This window comes from Neolamprologus multifasciatus, chromosome 15 (genome assembly GCF_963576455.1).
Source record: "Neolamprologus multifasciatus chromosome 15, fNeoMul1.2, whole genome shotgun sequence".
Classification (NCBI taxonomy): Eukaryota; Metazoa; Chordata; class Actinopteri; order Cichliformes; family Cichlidae; genus Neolamprologus; species Neolamprologus multifasciatus.
In genome coordinates this window covers 414,967-437,083 of record NC_140453.1, presented here as the reverse complement: position 1 = coordinate 437,083, position 22,117 = coordinate 414,967, and the positions used below count along the sequence as shown (strand labels likewise).

Below are 22,117 nucleotides of genomic sequence, written 5' to 3'. Positions count from 1 at the left end.
CGTTATCAGTGTTGCCAACTTAGCGACTTTGTCGCTATATTTAGCGAGTTTTCAGACCCCCTTAGCGACTTTTTTTCTAAAAAGCGACTACCGACAAATCTGGCGACTTTTTCTGGTATTATTGGAGACTTATTTATGACGACTTTTTGACGTGACGTGATCGCTCTTACTCTCAACAAGCAGCGGTGCTGCCGTGGGCGCCTCACCCGTGCCAAAACACTCACGGGCGGAGGATAGTCCTCCCCCAGCTGCTATCAGGGCAGGAGACGTTCACACCTGTGCGTCCAAACGGCAAATGAATCGCGCATGAGCGAAGCCTCTGCTCCCACATTGACTGTAATGCAGTCAGTTCTTCCTTTACTGTTATGCTGTTTTGTGGACCACAAGGTTTAAAACTACTTAAACACACACTCTCACACACAAATTAACTCCACTAGAGTGCCAATTTCGGGTCACTTTTGCCGGTCCACGCCCGGGTAAAGAAGCAGGGTTGGAATTGTGACATTAAAAAACAATAATTGCTAAAAGAAATTTAATTTGTATCTCTAAATTAATTCTAACTGCATTTAGGACGTTTTTTACTCACTTTATGTCTCTTCCACGATGTTATTTCTCTCTCCAACAACGTAGGTTACAATTACATTAGCATGACAAATTATGCAAATTAGGTGATGACGTCATCTGGCGACTTCTAGCGACTTTTAGGACAGCCAATAGCGATTTTCCTTACTAAGGAGTTGGCAACACTGCCCGTTATGTGTCTGTGAGCGAGGGAGGGAGAAAAAGGAAAAGTACGAGCTGTCATCGAGCAGAAACGGGAGCTGGAAGCATGTAAATATAATAATAACCACTGCAGCCAAGAAGAGAGCCTGACGAGCCCAGCTGTAAGTAAGCTATTAAGACTCGACTGTACACCGTGTTCGTGTTTTCCTCTGAAACAATAAGTTCTGTTGGAGCAGCCTTTCAACGCCTCTCTCTGTCTCTGCTAGCAAAGTTGACCCAGACAACAAAGTAAAGCTAGTTTTCAGCTACGAGCCGACACAGAACCCACCGTATTAGTCAGAGGTCCCTTTACTACGGTTCGGAGCCGCGGACCTTCAGTAACAGTAATAAATCACAGCAATAGTACATTCATGTAGTTGTAAACAGCATGATAATATATTAAGTAATCCAAAGTATTCAGAATACGTTACTCTCATTGAGTAACGTAACGGAATACGTTACAGAATACATTTTGGGGCATGTAATCTGTAATCTGTAATGGAATACATTTTAAAAGTAACCTTCCCAACACTGACAATAATCGCTAATCGCTATGCTATCTATAGACAAGATAGGATGGATATATTCTCAGGATCAATACTGTGGTTCAGACAGGACCGTTTCCATTTGCAGTAATGTGTAGATGTTCTTGGTTCTCCCATCCATGGGCAGATGTGTAGGCACGGGAAGCGCCAGCAAGACCCCAGGAGATGGGAGGAGCTGGGGCAGAGGTGGGTTACAAAGTGGCTTGCAGATGTGCACAGACTGTGTGCAGGCTAAATCAACTGAAATAATATGAGAGATATGTATATCCTGTGTGAGGCATCACTTTGTGATTTTGTGTTTACTCTGTAATGAAAGTCATCTTGTTGAATGCACTTCGGCCAGAGGGGCCGATGTGGCAGCCTCGTCTCTGTCAGTCTGCCCGAAGGCAGCTGTGGCTACACCTGTAGCTGTGAGAGTGAATGAATAGTGGCATTGTAAAGCACTTTGAGGGTCTCAAAAAGCACTATATAAATGCAATCTGTTATTATTATTATTATTACTTAGGTTCAGGCTCACGTCGGTCTTTAGCAAAGAGTAAATAATGGGACGTTCCACTCTCACAGCAGTGATCACCTGGCCATGATGAATGTGCAAAGCTTATTTTGTGATAATCCATCAAATTGCTGTTGAGCTATGTCACCAACTCTGAATTTTGATGGAGGAGCCACCAACGTCAGGTTAATCCATCCTGTAACTGTTGGTGCTTCATTCTGGTTGTATATGTTTTCTGCTGGTAAGACTCTGTTTTAAATAGTGTGGCCAGATGTTAGAGTTCAGTAGCAGCTGATTATGAACACAATAATTTTGTCTATAAATACATTTCATTGAAGAAAATGACTTTTTTCTTCTTTTTTCTGAAGTTCAACACCTGAACTTCAACTTCCTTTCACGTTGAGCTGCTCTTAGCTCAGCTTTCTTTGGAAATGTGAAGGCTGACTCTGAACCTGTGTGAGGTCTGATAGTGATGGATGAATTGGGTCTATAGACAGAGCCCTTGGTTAGACTGAGATAAGGAGCCTGGAAGAGCAAGCAGCCTGTTGCAGGGTCTGTCTGTCATTGATATCGTTGTGATCCACCAGCTGTTCGGTGCACATAAACGCCTCCTGTGGTGGCCGAGAAGCAGCGATTACCTTGATGACAAAGAAGGCCGAGCTTGGCACCACATCACATTAAAACCTTAGAAGTCTATGTATTGATTTTGATTTGGAAATGAAGTGATGTAGGATTTCATCTTACGCGGTGTGTTTGTCCTCTCGCTGTGTTTTTTTTTTATTCACATTGTCTACAAAATAAATTATTAATTTGTTCATACTATTATTTCCTCAGATGATGTAATGTATGCAGTATTTCTGATTTGGAGTAGAGCCGAGTCAGCTCCAGTACTGCAAGAAACCAATTTTATCATTTATTAAACAACAAGGATTAGGAACATAAATAACCCTCCTTAGAAATCGGTCATTGGTGTGGAAACAGCCACAGCTTAGCATTGAAGCTGGACAGTATATTGGAGTGATTAGTGCAATAACAGTTTTATGATGAGATGCAATGAAATATTGATTGATTGATGTCCACATGCACTCATCATGGGCACGAATGTGGTGATACACTGTTCTTTTTGATTGTACAGCATCTTTAATGACTTTTTACTGTTGACCCCCCCACACAGAGTCGAGCGCTCATCATTCAATTCAATTCAATTCAATTCAATTTTATTTATATAGCGCCAAATCACAACAAATGTCGCCTCAAGGCGCTTCATAGATACAGAGAAAAGCCCAACAATCATATGACCCCCTATGAGCAAGCACTTTGGCGACAGTGGGAAGGAAAAACTCCCTTTTAACAGGAAGAAACCTCCGGCAGAACCAGGCTCAGGGAGGGGCGGCCATCTGCTGTGATTGGTTGGGGTGAGAGAAGGAAGACAGGATAAAAGACATGCTGTGGAAGAGAGACAGAGATTAATAACAGGTATGATTCAATACAGAGAGGTCTGTTAATACATAGTGAGTGAGAAAGGTGACTGGAAAGGAAAAACTCAATGCATCATGGGAATCCCCCGGCAGCCTACATCTATTGCAGCATAACTAAGGGAGGATTCAGGGTCACCTGGTCCAGCCCTAACTATATGCTTTAGCAAAAAGGAAAGTTTTAAGCCTAATCTTAAAAGTAGAGATAGTGTCTGTCTCCCGAATCCAAACTGGAAGCTGGTTCCACAGAAGAGGGGCCTGAAAACTGAAGGCTCTGCCTCCCATTCTACTTTTAAATACTCTAGGAACAACAAGTAGGCCTGCAGAGCGGGAGCGAAGTGCTCTAATAGGGTGATATGGTACTACAAGGTCATTAAGATAAGATGGGGCCTGATTATTTAAGACCTTGTATGTGAGGAGCAGGATTTTGAATTCAATTCTGGATTTAACAGGAAGCCAATGAAGGGAAGCCAAAACAGGAGAAATCTGCTCTCTCTTTCTAGTCCCTGTCAGGACTCTTGCTGCAGCATTTTGGATTAACTGAAGGCTTTTCAGTGAGTTTTTTGGACATCCTGATAATAATGAATTGCAGTAGTCCAGCCTGGAAGTAATAAATGCATGAACTAGTTTTTCAGCGTCACTCTGAGACAGGATATTTCTAATTTTAGAGATGTTGCGCAAATGGAAGAACGCAGTCTTACATATTTGTTTAATATGTGCGTTGAAGGACATATCCTGGTCAAAAATGACTCCAAGGTTCCTCACAGTGTTACTGGAGGCCAAGGTAATGCCATCCAGAGTAAGAATCTGGTTAGATACCATATTTCTAAGCTTTTCAGCGCCGAGTACAATGACCTCAGTTTTATCTGAGTTAAGAAGCAGAAAGTTAGTGGCCATCCAAGTCTTTATGTCTTTAAGACATTCCTGCAGTTTAACTAATTGGTGTGTGTTATCTGGCTTCATGGACAGATAGAGCTGGGTGTCATCTGCATAGCAGTGAAAATGTATGCTATGTCTTCTAATGATGCTGCCTAGGGGAAGCATGTATAATGTAAACAGAATTGGTCCTAGCACCGAACCCTGTGGAACTCCATAATTAAGAGGACTGTGTGAAGAGGACTCTCCATTTACATGCACAAATTGGAGTCTATTAGATAGATATGATACAAACCACTGCAGTGCAGTACCTGTAATACCTACAGCATGTTCTAATCGCTCTAATAGGATATTATGGTCAACAGTATCGAATGCTGCACTAAGGTCAAGAAGGACAAGCACAGAGATGAGTCCACTGTCAGAGGCCATAAGAAGATCATTTGTAACCTTCACTAAAGCTGTTTCTGTGCTGTGATGAGCTCTGAAACCTGACTGAAACTCTTCAAATAAACCATTCCTCTGCAGATGATCTGTTAGCTGTTTGACAACTACTCTTTCAAGGATTTTTGATATGAAAGGAAGGTTGGAGATTGGCCTATAATTAGCTAAGACTGCTGGGTCTAGAGATGCTTTTTGAGTAAAGGTTTAACTACAGCCAGCTTAAAGGCCTGTGGTACATAGCCGATTATTAGAGATAGGTTGATCATATATAAGATCGAAGAATTAATCAATGGCAGGACTTCTTTGAGCAGTTTTGTAGGAATGGGGTCTAAAAGACACGTTGATGGTTTGGAGGAAGTAATTATTGAAGTTAACTCAGAAAGATCGATTGGAGAAAAAGAGTCTAACTTAACATCAATGGAACTAAGAGTAGCTGTAGATAATATTACATCTGTGGGATGATTATTGGTAATTTTTTCTCTAATGATAAAAATTTTATTTGAGAAGAAGTTCATGAAGTCATTACTAGTTAACGTTAAAGGGATGGTTGGCTCAAAAGAGCTCTGACTTTTTGTCAGCCTGGCTACAGTGCTGAAGAGAAACCTGGGGTTGTTCTTATTTTCTTCAATCAGTGATGAGTAGTAAGCTGTTCTGGCTTTGCGGAGGGCGTTCTTATAAAGCAACAAACTATTTCTCCAGGCTAAATGATGATCCTCTAAATTTGTGGCACGCCATTTCCTCTCCAGATTACGAGTCATCTGCTTTAGGGTACGTGTTTGAGAATTATACCACGGGGTCAGGTACTTCTGATTAGAGACCTTAGTTTTCACTGGAGCTACAGTATCCAGAGTCGTACGTAGTGAGGAGGTGAAATTATTAACAAGATAATCGACCTCTGTTGGGGTAGCGTTCAGATAGCTGCTCTGCTCTGTGTTGGTACAGGGCATTGACGATGATAACAGTGGCTGGATTATATTCTTAAACTTAGTTACAGCGCTTTCAGAAAGACATCTACTTTGATAAAGTCCACTCTCCACTGCTGCGTAATCAATTATTGTAAATGTAAATGTTATCAGGAAATGATCAGACAGGAGAGGGTTTTCAGGAAACACTGTTAAATGTTCAGTTTCTATGCCATATGTTAAAACAAGATCTAGAGTGTGATTAAAGTGGTGGGTGGGTTCTTTTACATTTTGAGAGAAACCAATTGAGTCTAACAACAGATTAAATGCCATGTTGAGGCTGTCATTTTTAGCATCAACATGGATGTTAAAATCACCCACAATAATTATTTTATCTGAGCTCAGAACTAAATTAGATATAAAGTCTGAGAAATCAGACAGAAACTCTGTGTAAGGCCCAGGTGGACGATAGATGATAACAAGTAAGACTGGTTTCTGAGTTTCACAGCTGGGGTGGACAATGCTAAGCATCAGGCTTTCAAATGAATTAACAGTCTGTCTTGGTCTTTCATTGATTAATAGACTGGTGTGAAAAATTGCTGCCACACCTCCCCCTCGGCCTGTGCTTCGAGATTTCTGGTAGTTAGAATGACTCGGGGGTGTTGATTCATTTAAACTAACATAATCATCCTGCTGCAACCAGGTTTCTGTAAGGCAGAGTAAATCAATTTGTTGATCAATTATTAAGTCATGTACTAACAGAGACTTGGAGGAGAGAGACCTAATATTTAATAATCCACATTTCACTGTTTTACTCTTTGGTTCAGATGTGGATACTGTATTGTTCTTTCTTTGTAAATGTTTAACTTATTTGTTGCTGGTTTTTAGTTTGTTTTTTGTCTTTTTGGAAGCTGACACAGTCTCTATGGAGATGGGTTTTTGGGGGGGTAGCAGGAGGAGAGAAGCTGCAGAGAGGCGTGTAAGACTGCAACTCTGCTTCCTGGTCCCAACTCTGGATAGTCATGTTTTGAGGGGTTTAATAAATTTGTCCATATTTCTAGAAATGAGAGCTGCTCCATCCAAAGTGGGATGGATGCCATCTCTCCTAACAAGACCAGGTTTCCTCCAGAAGGTTTGCCAATTATCTATGAAGCCCACATCGTTTCTGGGACACCACTCAGACAGCCAGCAATTTAAGGAGAACATGCGGCTAAACATGTCACTCCTGGTCTGATTGGGGAGGGACCAGAGAAAACTACAGAGTCCGACATTGTTTTGGCAAAGTTGCACACCGATTCAATATTGATTTTAGTGACCTCCGATTGGCGTAACCGGGTGTCATTACTGCCGACGTGAATTATGATTTTACTGAATTTACGTTTACCCTTAGCCAGCAGTTTTAAATTTCCTTCAATGTCGCCTGCTCTGGCCCCTGGAAGACAATTGACTATGGTTGCTGGTGTCTCTAGCTTCACATGTCTGAGAACAGAATCACCAATTACCAGAGTTCAACATCATCAACCGGAAACCACCAGGGAATGAGCCATGGAGAAGCCACTGCTCCAGAACTGACACCTTCAAGCTCGACTGACATTTACAGCTGCTCACGCGAACAAGACAAAGACCTTCCTGAGAAAAGCTTTAAAGTCACACAAGCAAATATTGATCAATTTGGCCACAATGACAATAAGCATGTTTGGAGGCTTTCAAACATAAGAACACACTACCAACTGTCAGGCGTGGAGGTGGTAGCATCCTGCTGCTACACTGCACAGGATGGTTGGAATAATGAAGAAGGAGCACAATCTCCGAAATCTTCACCTCAAGTCAGCAGCTAGACAACTGAAGACACAGTTGTTCCTACAGGACAGCGATCCCAAACACACATCAAAACTGGATACGGACTGGATAAAGCAGGCATAAATTAAGCTTCTTAATGGTTTTCCTAAAGCCCTGACCTCAAACCTACCGATGTTTGTGGATTGTAGTGAGCTCTGTGCCAGGAAACCACGTCCAATAATTCTGTGCAGAAAAGTGATCAAATTTCCAGCCAGAATTATTCCCGAAGCTTGTCGTTGTTTTTTTAAAATAACAAAACATCATCACCTCCCAACCCGAGCTCATAAATGTTCACATAAAATGCATTTGTTTTCATTAGGACAAACATTCACTTTCCATTCCTGCACAAGAACACGTTCAGAGGATTTCCTCGAACACCGAGGGAAATATTCAAAAAGGCCGGATGGAGTTAATAACTCTCAGAAGACTCTCACAGACAGAACCAAGGCCACCATAGGCCACCATAGGCCAGAGTCACTAAAAGCACAAAGAAGATGCAGCGTGAGCATACTTCATCAAGTATTGGGAAACATTTCACCCACCAGGTTGAAAGGTCAAAGTCTACAAACACGTTTGGAGCCTCAGGTGGCCGTTAGAGGATCTGCAGTTTTTGGCTGTACCACGCTTCACGTGTCTGACCCAAAATACTTTGACCTACAGCAGTTTCAGGAAAAAGAAATGACCTCAGTGTCACCCAATAATGGTCTCCACCTGGACACCCCTGTCAGAAAAGTCTGGCTGATAGCTGTGGCCAGAGCTGACCGATGTACGGCTCGTTCATCTCAAGTCAAGCTCCTCTTTCTTTTTTCATCTCATCCAGCGGAGGTGTTTTACCGTCCTCCTTTGCAATGAAACTCAATGATGTGAAACCAAAGGAGGGGGAACTCTGGGGTGGTTTATGGCAACTCGAGGTTTTCACCTGTCAAGGCACAACTGATTGTTATTAACAGCCGGCCGGAAAATGAATTTTTGCCTGGAAAAGAATTGCACTTCCACCCAAAAGCCATCGTAATTTTGTGTGGAAGAAGAATTACATCTCAGCTCGGGAAAAATGTGCAGAGTCAACCACCAAATCCTCAGAAAACTTTTATTTCGGGGCGTAAGCATTCACGAGGACGTAAGGCAGTATTTCATTTGTTTGTCTGTATTTATCTCATTGCATAACTCCATCCAGATCACGTTGTTTCAGTCCTGTGCAGCTACAAAACGGGTATTTGAAACCAAGCGAGTGTGCTTTCCTCACAGCCGTTATATGCAATCAGCCCAGTGCAGTAGAAAGACATTTACTTTACGCAATAAAGACATGAGGATGACGGCAGACTTTTCAATGAAAGGCTGGCTTACGGAGGAGGGAAACCATTATTTGTCAGAGTGACGGCTGTGAAATTGAGTACGGGAAGCTGAGAAGATGTTTACCGATGTTTACTCTTCATGTGGGGAAGCTCGGGATAGACCTCAGGATTAAATTCAAGGGTTTTGACCTCAATCAAGGAAATAATTACTCTTGCCCCTCTGGTTGGTGGACTGCTTAATTAGCAAGCAAAGCCCCCACAGAAATTCCATTAGAGTGAAAGCAGAGGTGATTAAAACTATAATTCTTATTAGACCCATTAGTACCTTTTTGGGGATGCCTGGCATCATTGAATGTGCTGGGAAATTGAATTCATGATGCTTTGTGTGGATCACAAAATACTTCAGCACGCCCTGCACGGTGTCTTCATCCAGCTCTGCAACAAAACAAGTCATATGACAATAGGATGAAGGGCAGCAGTGAAGTGTGACTCACTCCAACTTGCTTATGAAGAGTATTCATGATTGGCATCACTGATAAAAGCTATGGATCGCATACACATGCACTTCTGAGCTGCTCTTTTCTTTCACTGTGTGCTTCATTGCAGTGAATCACTATGCTTCCTATTATATTCTCCCCAAAGAACAAAATGCACACACACACCTGCTGTTATCTGTCATCGCCACAGTTGCCATGCCTCCGCCAAAAACAGTCGATACTGATGTAGCACCCACTCGCTCTACAAGAGTGTATAGGTGTGTGTTTTGTTCACAGGCTCTTTTGTGATTAAATGGAACTGCAGCAAAAAGGGAAGTTTGGTACTTTTGTTGTTTTTTGGGCAAATAGGTTGATTACAAAACTGTCCTAGCCTCTAATAGACTATTCAGAGTCCTCTCTTTAGTAATGTATTCTCAGCACTTCCATCACATTTGTATTTTTTTAACAAAATGCCTTTCGGTACTGAAAAGTGAGGACTAACAAATAGGTGCAAAACACTTCCGGTCAGGTTTTACTTTCATTCTCTCTCTGAGCAATTAAAAGCACTAAGAGGGGAAAGGTTCCTGTCACGGTAAATGCAGATGTAAGCTGGCAACGTATCAAAGCGTAGAAGGAAAAACAGCAGAAACCCAAAATAGTCCCGAGAGAGCCAAAGTACCGGATGGCACATCCAGGAAAACACAGTCATTGTGATGGAAACCTGCAAAACACTGGAAACAGGAGGGGGAAGGAACACAGCTGAAACTAAGTACAATAAATGAGACAGGAAGTTAAGCCCAAAGCGAGACACCTGCGGGTAACAAAGAAGCAACGACTTACTCAAGTGACTCTTGTTTTAACTGGTGACATCGCAACGGGAACCTGGAGATCCTAAACACACATCGCTTAATCAGAATTCATTAATGTAAGTGCACTGCAGATTCTCTGCTGGGGGGTTTGTGTTAAAAGTGCAAGTTGTTCAGGTTTGTCTTACTAAAACCAATGAATTAAGCACAACTGGTACATGACATTGTCACAGGAATATGCTTGTATTAATTTGGTGATGCAGAAAATGCGTAAATGCTGTTATCCTCTAATCTGCTGCACAGTCTCCTTCACACTGCTGCAAAACACAAAGAGTTCAATCAGTAAAATTCATTTCAAACCCAAAGTAATTGCCACGTTTCTTTTATTAGCTTATGGAAGACTAACATTTAACGTTTAGCTCAGGGCCGAAATAAATATAAAAATAAAATTATATTCTATTATTTTTTTCATCGCTCAAAATAAGCGTCACATTCGCAGAAGCCGGTGTAGCCGCCGAAACGCCGTGCGTTTATCGAGACTTTCAGCCCCAGGTAGGCCAATTATGGATCTTTGGAGCCACATTATGTCAGCAGCTGTTCTCCACCATGAACTATGTTAAAAACAAACACGCTCACGCCTCACAGACGACAGCTTACAGTCCTGCGTAAAGATGAAGTGACTTGTACAGCTTGATCTGCAGATGCTGTGCGCAGAGGTTCAGGAGCAGAAGTCTTATTGTAAACATATCACATGTAGCTTTGCAGCTCACAGCCCGACACACACCAACACAACAGCACAGACGTTAAGGCGGCGAGGCGTGATTGCGGGTGCCGCTCAGGTGCGTCGCCTCCCCTGCAGCGGCGCTGCAGACCACGCCCCGCCACACACATTGACCAGGTAAAATACATATTCAGGCAGAATTTTGCAAATATCTAATTTTTTTTTTGTTTTGTTTTGTTTTTTTTAGCAGCATAGAGCTTTTTTCCAATTATTTTTAAAAGTCAGGTCAAGGCTCCAAAAGCACAAAGGAGATATGAGGGCGGCTCACAACAGTTTTTGTTTACTGGATCATTTTAGTTCAGTTTTCCTTTTGTTATATTTCTTTAAGAGTTCAAAATGTGTTAATTACATAAATAAAATGTAATTTTCTCTGTAGCACTTCATGGATTTCATAAGCAACACACCTTAGTTGTTCACACAAAGCATAAAGGTTAAAAACAATAGATGCAGTGTTATCTTCATTTTAGATGTCAACAAGTATCCCAGTGTTTTCTTTTGTGTGGAAACTGGGTCCAAATGGCTCTTTGGTGCTAAAGGTGGCAGAGCCCTTTAAATGCACCTTAGAACACACATACATCAACACTACAATGAGCGGGTGGAGGGAGGTTAGGAGTCTTCTCTCGCCCTCGTTCTCTGCGGTCTGCTGGAGCGGGGGGGCTAGGAGGAGGAGTTGGCCGTCCGACTGGGGTCCGGAATGTGGGGCCTCCCTGCTGCTGCGGAGTCGGGGCGGTCTGCTTCTCCCCACCGCAGGGAAAAGGGTAACACAACCTGGGTCTGGGTGCAGTTCCCCCCTCCAGGGGCAAGGGTACCTAGACCCGGTTCGTAGAGTACGCTTGGGGAGTGTGATTGTGTGTACAGCGTCTCTTTATGTCTGTCTCCACGTTGGTTGAGTGTGGAGTAAGTGCATATGAGAGCATGAGGGTGGGAATGGATGTTTGTATCTGTGTGTGCCTGTATGTCTGTGTCCATATGTCAGGTTGGGTATCAGATGCCACCTCTCTGAGGACAGCTCAGGCCCTCCAAGGTTTGGAGGCCTATCTCCCCCCACCACTTCCCCTGCCGGGGGCGGACTCCCTCAGACATCGGTGCGTTGGTGGTTCTTTGTGTCCGGGGGTGGGCGTCCGGGTACACACCGGCTCACTCCTTGGCGGCTGCTTATCGGGGCCTGGAGCCTGGGGCTCGCTTGGGCCACTTCGGAGGTGGGGTGCCCCCGGCCTCTCGGCCTGGGGCTCGGTCACTCAGGCACAGCTGGCTGCCGGCGGAGCTCACGGGCACGTCACTGCAACCCCCCCTGGCTTCTGCTCCGTGGCTGCTGGGTGACCCCTCATCTGGGACTCTCCTCAGCTCTTTCTGGGACGGTGGCACGGCTGCCCCTCTGTTGGTCTTCCTTGGTCTCTTGTGTTCTGGGGGCCTCTGGATGTCTGGAGTTTTGATCTCCTCCATACCTGCTTCATGCCCTGGAGGACGGGGCAGTGGCCCCCCACACCCTCTAGCAGATCATTACATGAGGGAACCTTTTAAGAAAACAAGCGCGTCCATGCTCACAGGTGTACACACGGGTGATCACACACACAAACTACACCCTTTTTGGCTCCTACCTCAATGCACACTGTGCTGTCGATCTTACGTGCTGCACAATAATGTTTAATATTTAGTATTTACTGTCATATTCCCATATATCATTGTGATGTTGTTTATTGTATTACTCTCGTTTTCTTCTGCTTGTTTTCTTTTTTCTTTCTCAACAGGTGATCCAGGTGATCGATATATGTATTTTTTTTTTTTTTTTTTTCTGCTTATTCTGTTGGTTTTTGTTTTTTGCCCTTCTCCCCCGTCCCTCTTCTCAACTGTTTTTCTTTCCCTCTTTCTTTCTCCCTTTTCTTTCCCCCAGTCAAGTCTGTCCCGTATTCAGCAAGAAAAATAAAATAAAGAATAAAAGGTGAATCAAATGGACCATTACGGCAAAGCTGGGATGGTCAATTTGGTAAAGAAAATCCGTTGGGCATCTTTCTTCGCCTTTAGACAATAATTCTGATGGCAAAAGAGCCAAACGGGACAGAAAAAAAAAAAAAAAAAAAAGGTGGCAGAGCCCTGGCTCAGGGGATGTTAAACTGGTGGGCCATAGACCAGTAAAACTACATAATAAATGTATAAAATTATAGTTTTTGTTAATTTACTATAGATGTACTGATAGCAAACAAACAGGAACTTTCCTGTCATTTAAGTGTTTATCTGTTATTTAATTCAGGTGTAGTCTGAATGGCAATGGGTGGGCAGTCTTTATCAACAGCAACTTGTAAAAATACAGTTTAAACTTCCAAATCTGCTTCACATTTTCTAAGGCTGTGGAATGGGCTAGACTGGAGTCTTCACTGGGCCCATTCTGGCCCCCAGGCCTTATGTTTGACACCCCTGGTTTAAGAACTTAAGCTCTAATGTCCAACCATAAACAGAAAGAGCACACTCAGCGATAACAAAATCTGCAGAAATTAAAATATTTGTTTTACTGCTCTGTGTAATAAATTCCAGGATGAATCGTTTTCAGCAGCATTAAGCTGCTCTCGTATTTATTCTTTATAGATTTTTCATCACCATTTTATCATCACCATCTGAGAAAAAGTCAGGCTCTGATAATATTAAAATAATATAAACATACAGTCATACAGTTGTGACTTTATAACTGCTGATTTCTAATCAATAGTATAACCTGGGGTGGGCTGCAGCACAAACTACCATAAGAAACAAACCACCTTTGTATTACAGGAAACCCGGGGTTAACCTTTGGGACATATGCAGGGCCTCATTCCAGGAAGCAGGTTTAGTGAAGTTAGTTCATCCTGAAAGGAGGGAAACTCTGGGTTTTCTGGATCAGAAAGAGCTCCAGTCACTTACCAGTCAGTTACCAGGGTAACAGACTCTGTAAGCCTGACCTGGATGGTTTTCTTCAGTAAACTTTGAGGTTTGTCTGACTCCTTCCTTCCTGTTGCACCAGAAGCAGCTGACTGACTGCTGGCTTCATTTCTTCACTCATGAAGTTCCTCTGAAAGCTCAGAGGGAATTCACTTGCAGAATTTTACCTCTACTCAATCAATTACTGATCAGACTCAGAGCATAGACATCAATAACATCTGATTTATTATTCACTCAGAATAAATCGATATCTTTCTTATTCTGTGACTCTGTGGGCAGCAGCTGTCAGAACGTCATTCTTTGGCACAGGAAACGTTTAGTGTACGTTAGCATCGCTGTTTAAATGAAACATACCTGTATAAAGCTTTAGACAACACCCTGTGTGATGATGACTTATGCCATGTTGTAATCGGTCACATAACCTCTGTCACACTTGGGATTTTGGAGTTCATGTGAATCTTTGAGGCTGAAACGATTTTCAGAATAAAACAGCATTTCATTTATTTTAAATTTGCTCCTGAAATGCAGCCGCAGACGATCTTCTCGACATTCTCGAAGATTGAGATTCAGTCATTAAACGATGCCCAACAACATTTTGAAATGGTGCATTTGTCCATTTGTGAGTTCTGTGAATACGACGTTGCCACACTGATACTGATAAGTTCTACCCACACTGACTTTGTTTGCTGTTTACAGTTTTTGTTGGATCAAACACAAAGAACACCAGAACCGTATTTAAATGAGCTATTTGTAACTGCTAACCGTATTTTTTCTGCGTTTACACAGACAAATTCTTTTGTTATTCGTTCAAATAAAAGCTCCATCTGGGCCTTCGTTTTCATTATTTACCAAAATAATGGTGTCCGTTTCTGACGTAACAAATTCCCTGTCTGAACTCCAGCGTGGGCGGGGCTCGGACAATTCGAATCACATTACACGTCTCGGACTTGGCGCTCAACCAATCACAACGCGGTACTGAGGTTTCTTAGCCAATGACGATGCGTGTATAGGCAGAGCGGGATGTTCCGAAACTTAGACACGGAAGTTTGTAACATTTCCTGTGTTTTCTGTGTGTGTCATAAACAACAACAAAGAAACTCGTATTTGTTGAACATGGTTTCGTGTAAATTGCCTCCAGTCGAATAAACGGAGGATTCGAGGCGTTCCGTCGCTCATAAAAGAAGCTGAAGTGTTCCGGGTAAGTTGGAAATCAAAGTAGGAAGAGCTTCGTGTTTCGTTGCCCTTTTAAACCACAGACTGCGCCATGTTAAACGCACCGTCGGTTACCACCTTCATACGGTCAGTCGGAAGCGTTATTGTCTGTAATATACGGTTCATGATTGTTCTTCAGTTCAACTCTATTTTAAGATTTATTACGTTGACTCGTTACGAACCTGAACGTCAACTTGAGGCTAGTATTTTCTCCTGTCATAAGCTACGCTATGGATAAATGTAACGCTTGCTTACTATATTAAAGCGCTGTTTACGGTGTGCTAACTTTAGCGACCACTTGAACGTGATTGTATAACATTAATCTGTGTTTGTCAGGAGACACAGCAGCTTCCGGGAGAGATGGAGGAGCTCTACACCTTAGAGAGGGAGGTGGGACGAGGCAGTTATGGCGTGGTGTTTGAGGGCCGTATGGCCAAAACTGGACAGAAGGTGGCTATTAAGCGGCTGCCCTGCAGCAACCCGGAGTGTATTGAACTCTACTTGCAAGAGCTGTGGGCCATGAGAACCACAGCCAGGAACCACGTCAATGTCATTGCACTGCACAGCTGCCTCCTGCAGACGGGGTCCAGGAGCCTGAAGACCTTAAAACCAGGGAACCTGCCCCTGCGTCTGGTTGAGAGCGTGCTCAAAGGAAGTGTGGTCACAGCAAAGCAAAGTCAGGAAAGGACCAATCCTCAGTCTAACACCAGGAGGACAAACTCTGGCTTCAGACTGCAGGACAGGACTAACACTGTGCAGGCCAGAGCTCATCTCCATAACAAGGATGAATCAAATGCATCTGATTCCACAACCCCTCAAAGGCCTCAGAGCAGAGTCAGGAAGAGACCGGCCCCGAGGGAGGAAGAGCAGGCTGCGCCGCTGCGCTGCTTGGCCCTGTGGCTCGTGATGGAGTACTGTGATGGAGGAGACTTGAATCAGTACCTGCTCTCCAGGCCCCCAGATGCTCAGCGTAACCACAGCGTGGTGCAACAGCTGTGCGGCGCCGTGGCCTTCCTACATAGCCTGGGAATCACCCACCGGGACCTGAAACCTGACAATGTGCTGGTGTGTGTGACACCAAAAGGCCCCGTCGTCAAGGTGGGCAGATGTGACGGTGTTTATCTCAGATCAAGTGGCGTCAAGCTTTGTTTGAAAAGTCACACTGTTCAAATTTGAAGGCACATTAGTGCTTAATAGTTCTGCTCTCTGAGGGGGTGTTTGCTTTTCACAGCAGCAGTCTGCTTGAGACACAATTAACATAACAAAGTAAAATATGAAGAAAACAAAATTGCTCTACTGATCTCTTTATAGCTCAGCAATGAACACATTATGTACAAAGCAGAGGGAAAATATTTATGGCACAGCAGTGCAGCCAGGAAGTGAGATTCTACTGAAAGTCAAATCACAGATCGAGTGTTCGTGTAAATCCACTATTTTAAGAGGTATAGTTAAAAAAACAAGCCAGATTATCTGGTGAGTTTTTATCTTTATTTGTGGAACAAATGAAACCCTAAATTAAGATGCAGCTACAGGTTGCTTTGTTTGTTGATCTGCCACTTACGTCTCTGCAGAACATCAGAAAGTCATGAAGCATGTCCAGCCAAAAGTGATGTCCTCACATGTAAAGAGCACTCGCCACCGACATTTAGTCATCGTTCTGTAATGATCAGACCTCACGTATCTTTGTAAATCATCTTAGATGCGTGGATGAGTCTTGATGAAACTTCGGCCACTGTGACTGCCAACATCTCTTTGGTGCTTACAAATATTGTTACTCATCCCACACATTGTTCGATCAAGCACCAAATAAAAGTGTCACCGTGTAGAATACAAAGTCAGATTAGAGTAGCGTGTCACGATATAATATAAATCAGGGGTCCCTAATCCCAGTCCACGAGGGTCGTGTCCCTGCAGGTTTTAGATCTCACCCTGGGTCAACACACCTGGATCACATGACTAGTTCATTACCAGCCTCTGGAGAACTTTAAGACAGTTATTTATCCGTTTAAATCAGCTGTGATGGATCAAGGACACATGTAAAACCTGCAGGGACACCGGCCCTCATGGACTGGGATTAGGGACCCTGATATAAATGATCATAGCAGATGTATGTTTCCCATCTTCCCAATGGTTGATTAATTTTCTACCAGTTGGCTAGTAGAAAAAAAACCTTTGCGTGCCAGATTTTCTTTCTTTTTCTTTTTTGTTCTAAGCCAGATATTAAAAGTAAAGGAAAGCGCTTTTTACTGTCCTTCTAAAACCAGGGGCAGGCAACTCCAGGCCTCGAGTGTCCTGCAGGTTTTAGATGTGTCCTTGATCCATCACAGCTGATTTAAAGGGCTAAATGACTCCTCAGCATTTCTGAAGTTCTTCAGAGGCCTGGTAATGAACTAATCATGTGATTCAGTTGTGTTAACCCAGGGTGAGATCTAAAACCTGCAGGACATCGGCTCTCGAGGCCTGGAGTTGCCCACCCCTGTTCTAAAACTATTGGTGGCACATTGATGAGACTATGCCCAAGCTTTAAGCTAACCGAAGGTGTGCTGGTTTTTCTTCTTTAACCCCGAGGTGGCAGATTTTGGTCTGAGCAAAATGAGTGAGGGCTCCGTGGATGGCGGCCTGACCAGACAGCACTTCTCCTCCACCTGTGGCTCGGACTTCTACATGGCTCCAGAGGTGTGGGGCGGGCTGACCTACACGGCCCAGGCAGACATATTCTCTCTGGGCGTGATGTTCTGGGCGGTCCTGGAGAGAATCACCTTTCTGGAAGAAGGGACGACTCAGGAACAACTGGGTAAGCGCCTCGCTGAGAGAAGACGTCACCATAAGCTTCTGCCTCACTATTTGGCGCACTCGCAGGAAGGTGGGAAAGGTTGAGTGTGCGGTCGGCCCGGTGATGATGCATCGCGCTGAATCCAGTTTGCCTTAATTAAGTGGCACATATTAAAAATGTCAGCTGCTATACATCATTCATTTATCAAGCATGGATGGTGCGATCATAAATCTAAATAGCAAAAAGATGAATGATGATTTATGCAATGCTGATGTGGATTATAGCACCTTGTGTTTTAATACAAGCTGACATTATGTAATTCAGCCTTCATCTTATTAATAATTTAAGAAATCTGCGTGTTCGTCCGTTCTTGCATCTTTGCTCCAGACCTGAGGAAGTTTTAATGATCGCTGGTTCTCCACAGTGACTGCTGCCCACTCGGTAAGAGCCATAACAAGAGGGAGATGCAGCATTCAGAAATAAACTGATCTCTGAATCCCACAACAGCAAAGTGGTGAAAGTGTAACTTTCAGGAGAAATAAAAACACTTTTAAAAACGATGTTTTGTGGAAAGGTTGCAAACTTTGATTTGACTTTGACTGCATGATTCGTAAAAAATGTACAAACTTTAGACTCCAGCTTTCTTTCTGCCAGCTCCTCCTAATAATAGGATATAAAACGATATCAAATATAAGTCATATATTTGGATGTGTGACGTGTAAACACAGCGGTCCCCGGGCCACGGACCGGTTTGGTCCCGGGCCGCGAGAGTTGAAGCTCGGGTGTGGAAATTGATGGTTTTCAGGGTTTTTATCGTTAACTCTGTTTCCCTGGGTCTTTCCCGTGTTGTAGTTGTGCGTCTTATTTTGAAAGAAATGTTTATGCGTTACCATAGCGACAAGAGAGCATTAAGGGGCGGAGAGGAGGATGTTACTCTCAGTGTTGTTGTTTCAGGAGGACGCTGCTAATAAAGTTACAGTTACACAGTGAATTCACGTTTATTATTATATTTACTAAATAGCAGTTTTTGTCTCGGTCGTATCCTTTTATTTTGTTGTGTTTATCCGCCACACCTTACAGGCCGGTCCGTGAAAATACTGTCTGACATTAAACCGTTCGTGGAGCAGCAACGGGGCGGCTGGGTTAACACGTAGCCAAGTGTCTGGTTAGGTTTGTAGAAACGTGTTTTTCTTCCTTCACGTGAAGTGTTTCCGTGCTAATGGTAAATGGTCTGTATAGTGTAAAGCGCTTTACACTATACACAGTCATCCACCCATTCACACACTGGTGATGGCAGCTACATTGTAGCCACAGCCACCCTGGGGCGCACTGACAGAGGCGAGGCTGCCGGACACTGGCGCCACCGGGCGCTCTGACCACCTCCAGTAGGCAACGGGTGAAGTGTCTAATGACATGACAGTGCGTAGCTATGAGTACCTGTGTTACACACTGGTTCCTGATTGCATCTGACATCTCTGATCGGAGAGGTTTTGTGGTCAGCAGTAGCTCAGTTGGTGCATCCCAGACGAAGTTTTACACAAATGAGTCCTCAGTCTGTTGCTACAACTTTAAAGAAGATTGCTTATATTTCCCTCAGTGGCAGATGAGTTGGTGTTTGTGTATCACAACATAACTTGTCCTTCTCATACGTCAGCATCAAACTCTGATGCCGTTGCATTGGAAGTATAAAGTCTCCAGTTGTTGGCAGTTCGATTCGAGCAGAGGGCACCGAGCCATGCGCTGCAGCTCTGCTGTGAGATTTTAATCTCTTTTCTTGATGTCTCGTCAGAATACCGCCGTCGGATGGTGCAGCATCTCGATGTTCAATAACGCAGAGCGCTGTTCTGCTCTGCTCTCAGAGAGTAACGACATGGCTGCAACACCGACGTCTCATTTTGTTCACACAAACCCGATTCTGCTCAGAGGAGACGGAGCGGCGGGGCGATGTGAATCATTATCCCAGGTTTAGTGCCCGAGAACTTCCCTGAGTCGTTCATGCTTCATTATGCTGAAAGAAGATGCTTACCATTGGAGAGTAGTGAGAGTGGATCATTTTTAGAGTTTAGCAGCTCAGCGATCACAAAGAGGAAACAGAGATTCAACTGAAGGTGTTTCAAAGGTAGAAATAACGCTTCATTATTTAACTTTAGCGTGTCTGAGGATGTGCACGCCCACATGCTTACACAACGATCCAGGGGAGCGGAGAGGAGCCAATCACAGAAAAGCAGGACTCTGTGCTTTAGGCCTGGAAAGCCTTCATGGCGTTTTGCTCAGTCAGGTTAGGCAATGATTTGCTGGCTCTGACTCGGGCCAGCGTTGATCAGACTTCAGTGTTGACCTCAGGCTTTTATCAACAATGTGTCACCTCAGGGTCCTCTGTGATTTTGGTCACACTACCTCGTAAACCTGGTGTTGAGCTAAAGTACCAACCGATGCTTTTTAAATGACTTTTTACATTTTTGCAGCACGTGTGTTTTAGTGATGCGGCTTTATTAGTTTCCCTCCATTAATCTCATTCTTCTGTTAATAATGTAGTTGTCTTATGTCTAATGATGACGGATGACCAGTTCAGAGTTCAGTTTTATCTTATGGTTTCTTGGTTACACTTATTAAAATCTTCTGGTGCGAAAGGAAGAAAAGAAGCTCAAATATTTCAACTTTGATTCTGAAGGTCAGAGACAGGAAGTGCTGCTCATGGGTCAGGGCTCAGCCTACAGAAGCAAGCACATACACTTGTATGTGACGATCGCGCAGTAGATGCCTTCAGTCGACCCACTGAAATACTGAACACCTTTCAAAGTGTTGACATCATGTAGTGACCAAATCACAGTCTGAACACATTTAAACATGAAAACACTCGTTTCACCATCAGTGTGTCTTTACACGGATCATTTTTAATGTCATCAGTTATTGTTAAAGTGAGGTGCAGGAAGTGTTTGCAGGGAAACTGACGTGTGACGGGATTAGTGTCCGTGGAGTCGGAGCTACAACCTTTACGGGTTCCCGTCATCTCGGGGTCATGTTAGCTAAACCTTGGAGTAGGGCCTGAACTTCATCTTTGCTGATAATGATCCGACTCTTACGCCGTAGCACTCTAAGCCAGACTGGTTACACTTGATGCTGCCTCACAGGGCCAATCAGAGCCCTCCGTTCATCATGTGATGCTTGATAGTTCCTGTGAAGGAGTAATGCTGGCCCTAAGCTCTTATTGAATCTTTATTTTCCTTGTAAAGGACCCATACATAAGAAATGTCACACAAGCTTTTTATCACATGCATACTAACAGTCTGCCAGTTTGTAAGGACTGCAGACACGTAGAAGGGAAATAGTTTTCCCGAGGCCACAAATAGAAACAAAGAAAGCAATTTATGAGAGCTAAGAAAATCCCAGCGTCAATTTAATTTAAACATGTTTGTGTTCCACATTTTTCCTTGTCATTTAATTGTAATTATGTTGTTTCTGATTAGTCCATGAATGACTCATTAATAAAGTGTCTCGCCGTGCTCTGAACACCCTGTTAGTAATTCCTGGTAATATTCCACGCCAGCTTCTCAAGGTCACTGAGGTCTGAGGCGCTCTGCCGTGTCTAACCTACCCGTCTTCCTCCCCGTTTCCCCTTCAGGCGCCTACGTGTGCAAGGGACGCTCAGGCTGGCTGATGCCGCTGGGAGAGGCTCTGTGGGAGAATGCAGAGCTCCAGCTGTGCATCCCGATGAAGTTTAAGAGAGCGCCCCCGCTGCCGCCCCCTCCCGGCCCTGCCACGTGCGCCCTGCTTTCAGAGATGCTCGCCTCGAACCCGGACGCCCGGCCGACGGCCAACCAGCTGGGGGCCAGGGTGCGCTCCGCTCTGAGAGAGGACTCCCACTGACACAGACTTGAAAGACTGTAATGGGCTGAACGACAGTAAGGAGCCCAGACTGCAGTTCGTCCTGTTGTTTAAACAACACTTTGATGCCTCAGAGAGGAAGGGATGAGAAATGTGTGTGATTATCTGGGATTGCAGGTGCTGATTTTCTCCCTGAACCACAAGCTCAGCTTCTCAATCGTGTGCAAAGCCGAGGGAAAACGGGGGTGAACTAGCAGATCCTCCAGTGGGACGCTGACACTGGAGCCCTGTGATGGTGCAGATAAACACAGGATCAGGTCCACGTAGAGATCAGGTGGAGCTAACTGCATCTCCTGTTTGCACACGACACAGAAAATCACTTGTAGTGTGTAAATATGTAAATATGGCTGAACTGGCATAAACAGGTTTGCTGCTCAGTGAGTCTTAAAGGGTTTTAATTCCACATTATTATTATTATTATTATTATTATTAATTTAGCCTTGGTATGGCTCTAATGAGCTATAAGGACATTAGTTGGCTTAAATCTGCAGCACATCAGTGTAGTGTGGGTCGGACTACACAATGCTGTGTGTGCTGAAATAACTCTGTGATACTATTATTGTGTCTAAGCTGTAATGTTTCCGTTTATGCTGTTATATATTTTCACAAAGGTGTGTGTGGACATGATTTTAATACTTTTAATCTCACC

General features: G+C 43.8%; 1 protein-coding gene across 4 annotated transcripts; it reads left to right on the top strand.

The window, feature by feature from the left end:
• The first annotated feature begins 9,879 nt into the window (after positions 1-9,879).
• LOC146501222 (serine/threonine-protein kinase PDIK1L) lies at positions 9,880-21,652 on the top strand. Of its 4 annotated transcripts, none has more exons than XM_085133802.1 (4): positions 9,880-10,026; positions 15,147-15,908; positions 17,379-17,604; positions 21,206-21,652. In XM_085133802.1, the coding sequence occupies exons 2-4, from the start codon at positions 15,171-15,173 to the stop codon at positions 21,448-21,450; spliced, it is 1,209 nt and encodes a 402-aa protein (XP_084989928.1). In that variant the 5' UTR covers positions 9,880-10,026; positions 15,147-15,170; the 3' UTR covers positions 21,451-21,652. The 4 variants fall into 4 exon arrangements, with proteins under 4 accessions (XP_084989928.1, XP_084989931.1, XP_084989929.1 ...); XM_085133805.1 differs by lacking the exon at positions 21,206-21,652 and adding an exon at positions 17,971-18,260 and having other exon boundaries at positions 9,884-10,026; XM_085133803.1 differs by lacking the exon at positions 9,880-10,026 and adding an exon at positions 14,601-14,796.
• The last annotated feature ends 465 nt before the right edge of the window (positions 21,653-22,117 follow it).

Excerpts from the sequence above, each read along its gene's own strand:
- LOC146501222 (XM_085133802.1), top strand. The coding sequence starts at position 15,171 with ATGGAGGAGCTCTACACCTTAGAGAGGGAGGTGGGACGAGGCAGTTAT. Across the intron at positions 15,909-17,378 it reads CAAAAGGCCCCGTCGTCAAG|GTGGCAGATTTTGGTCTGAG; the intron begins GTGGGCAGATGT and ends TTTAACCCCGAG. Across the intron at positions 17,605-21,205 it reads GACGACTCAGGAACAACTGG|GCGCCTACGTGTGCAAGGGA; the intron begins GTAAGCGCCTCG and ends TTTCCCCTTCAG.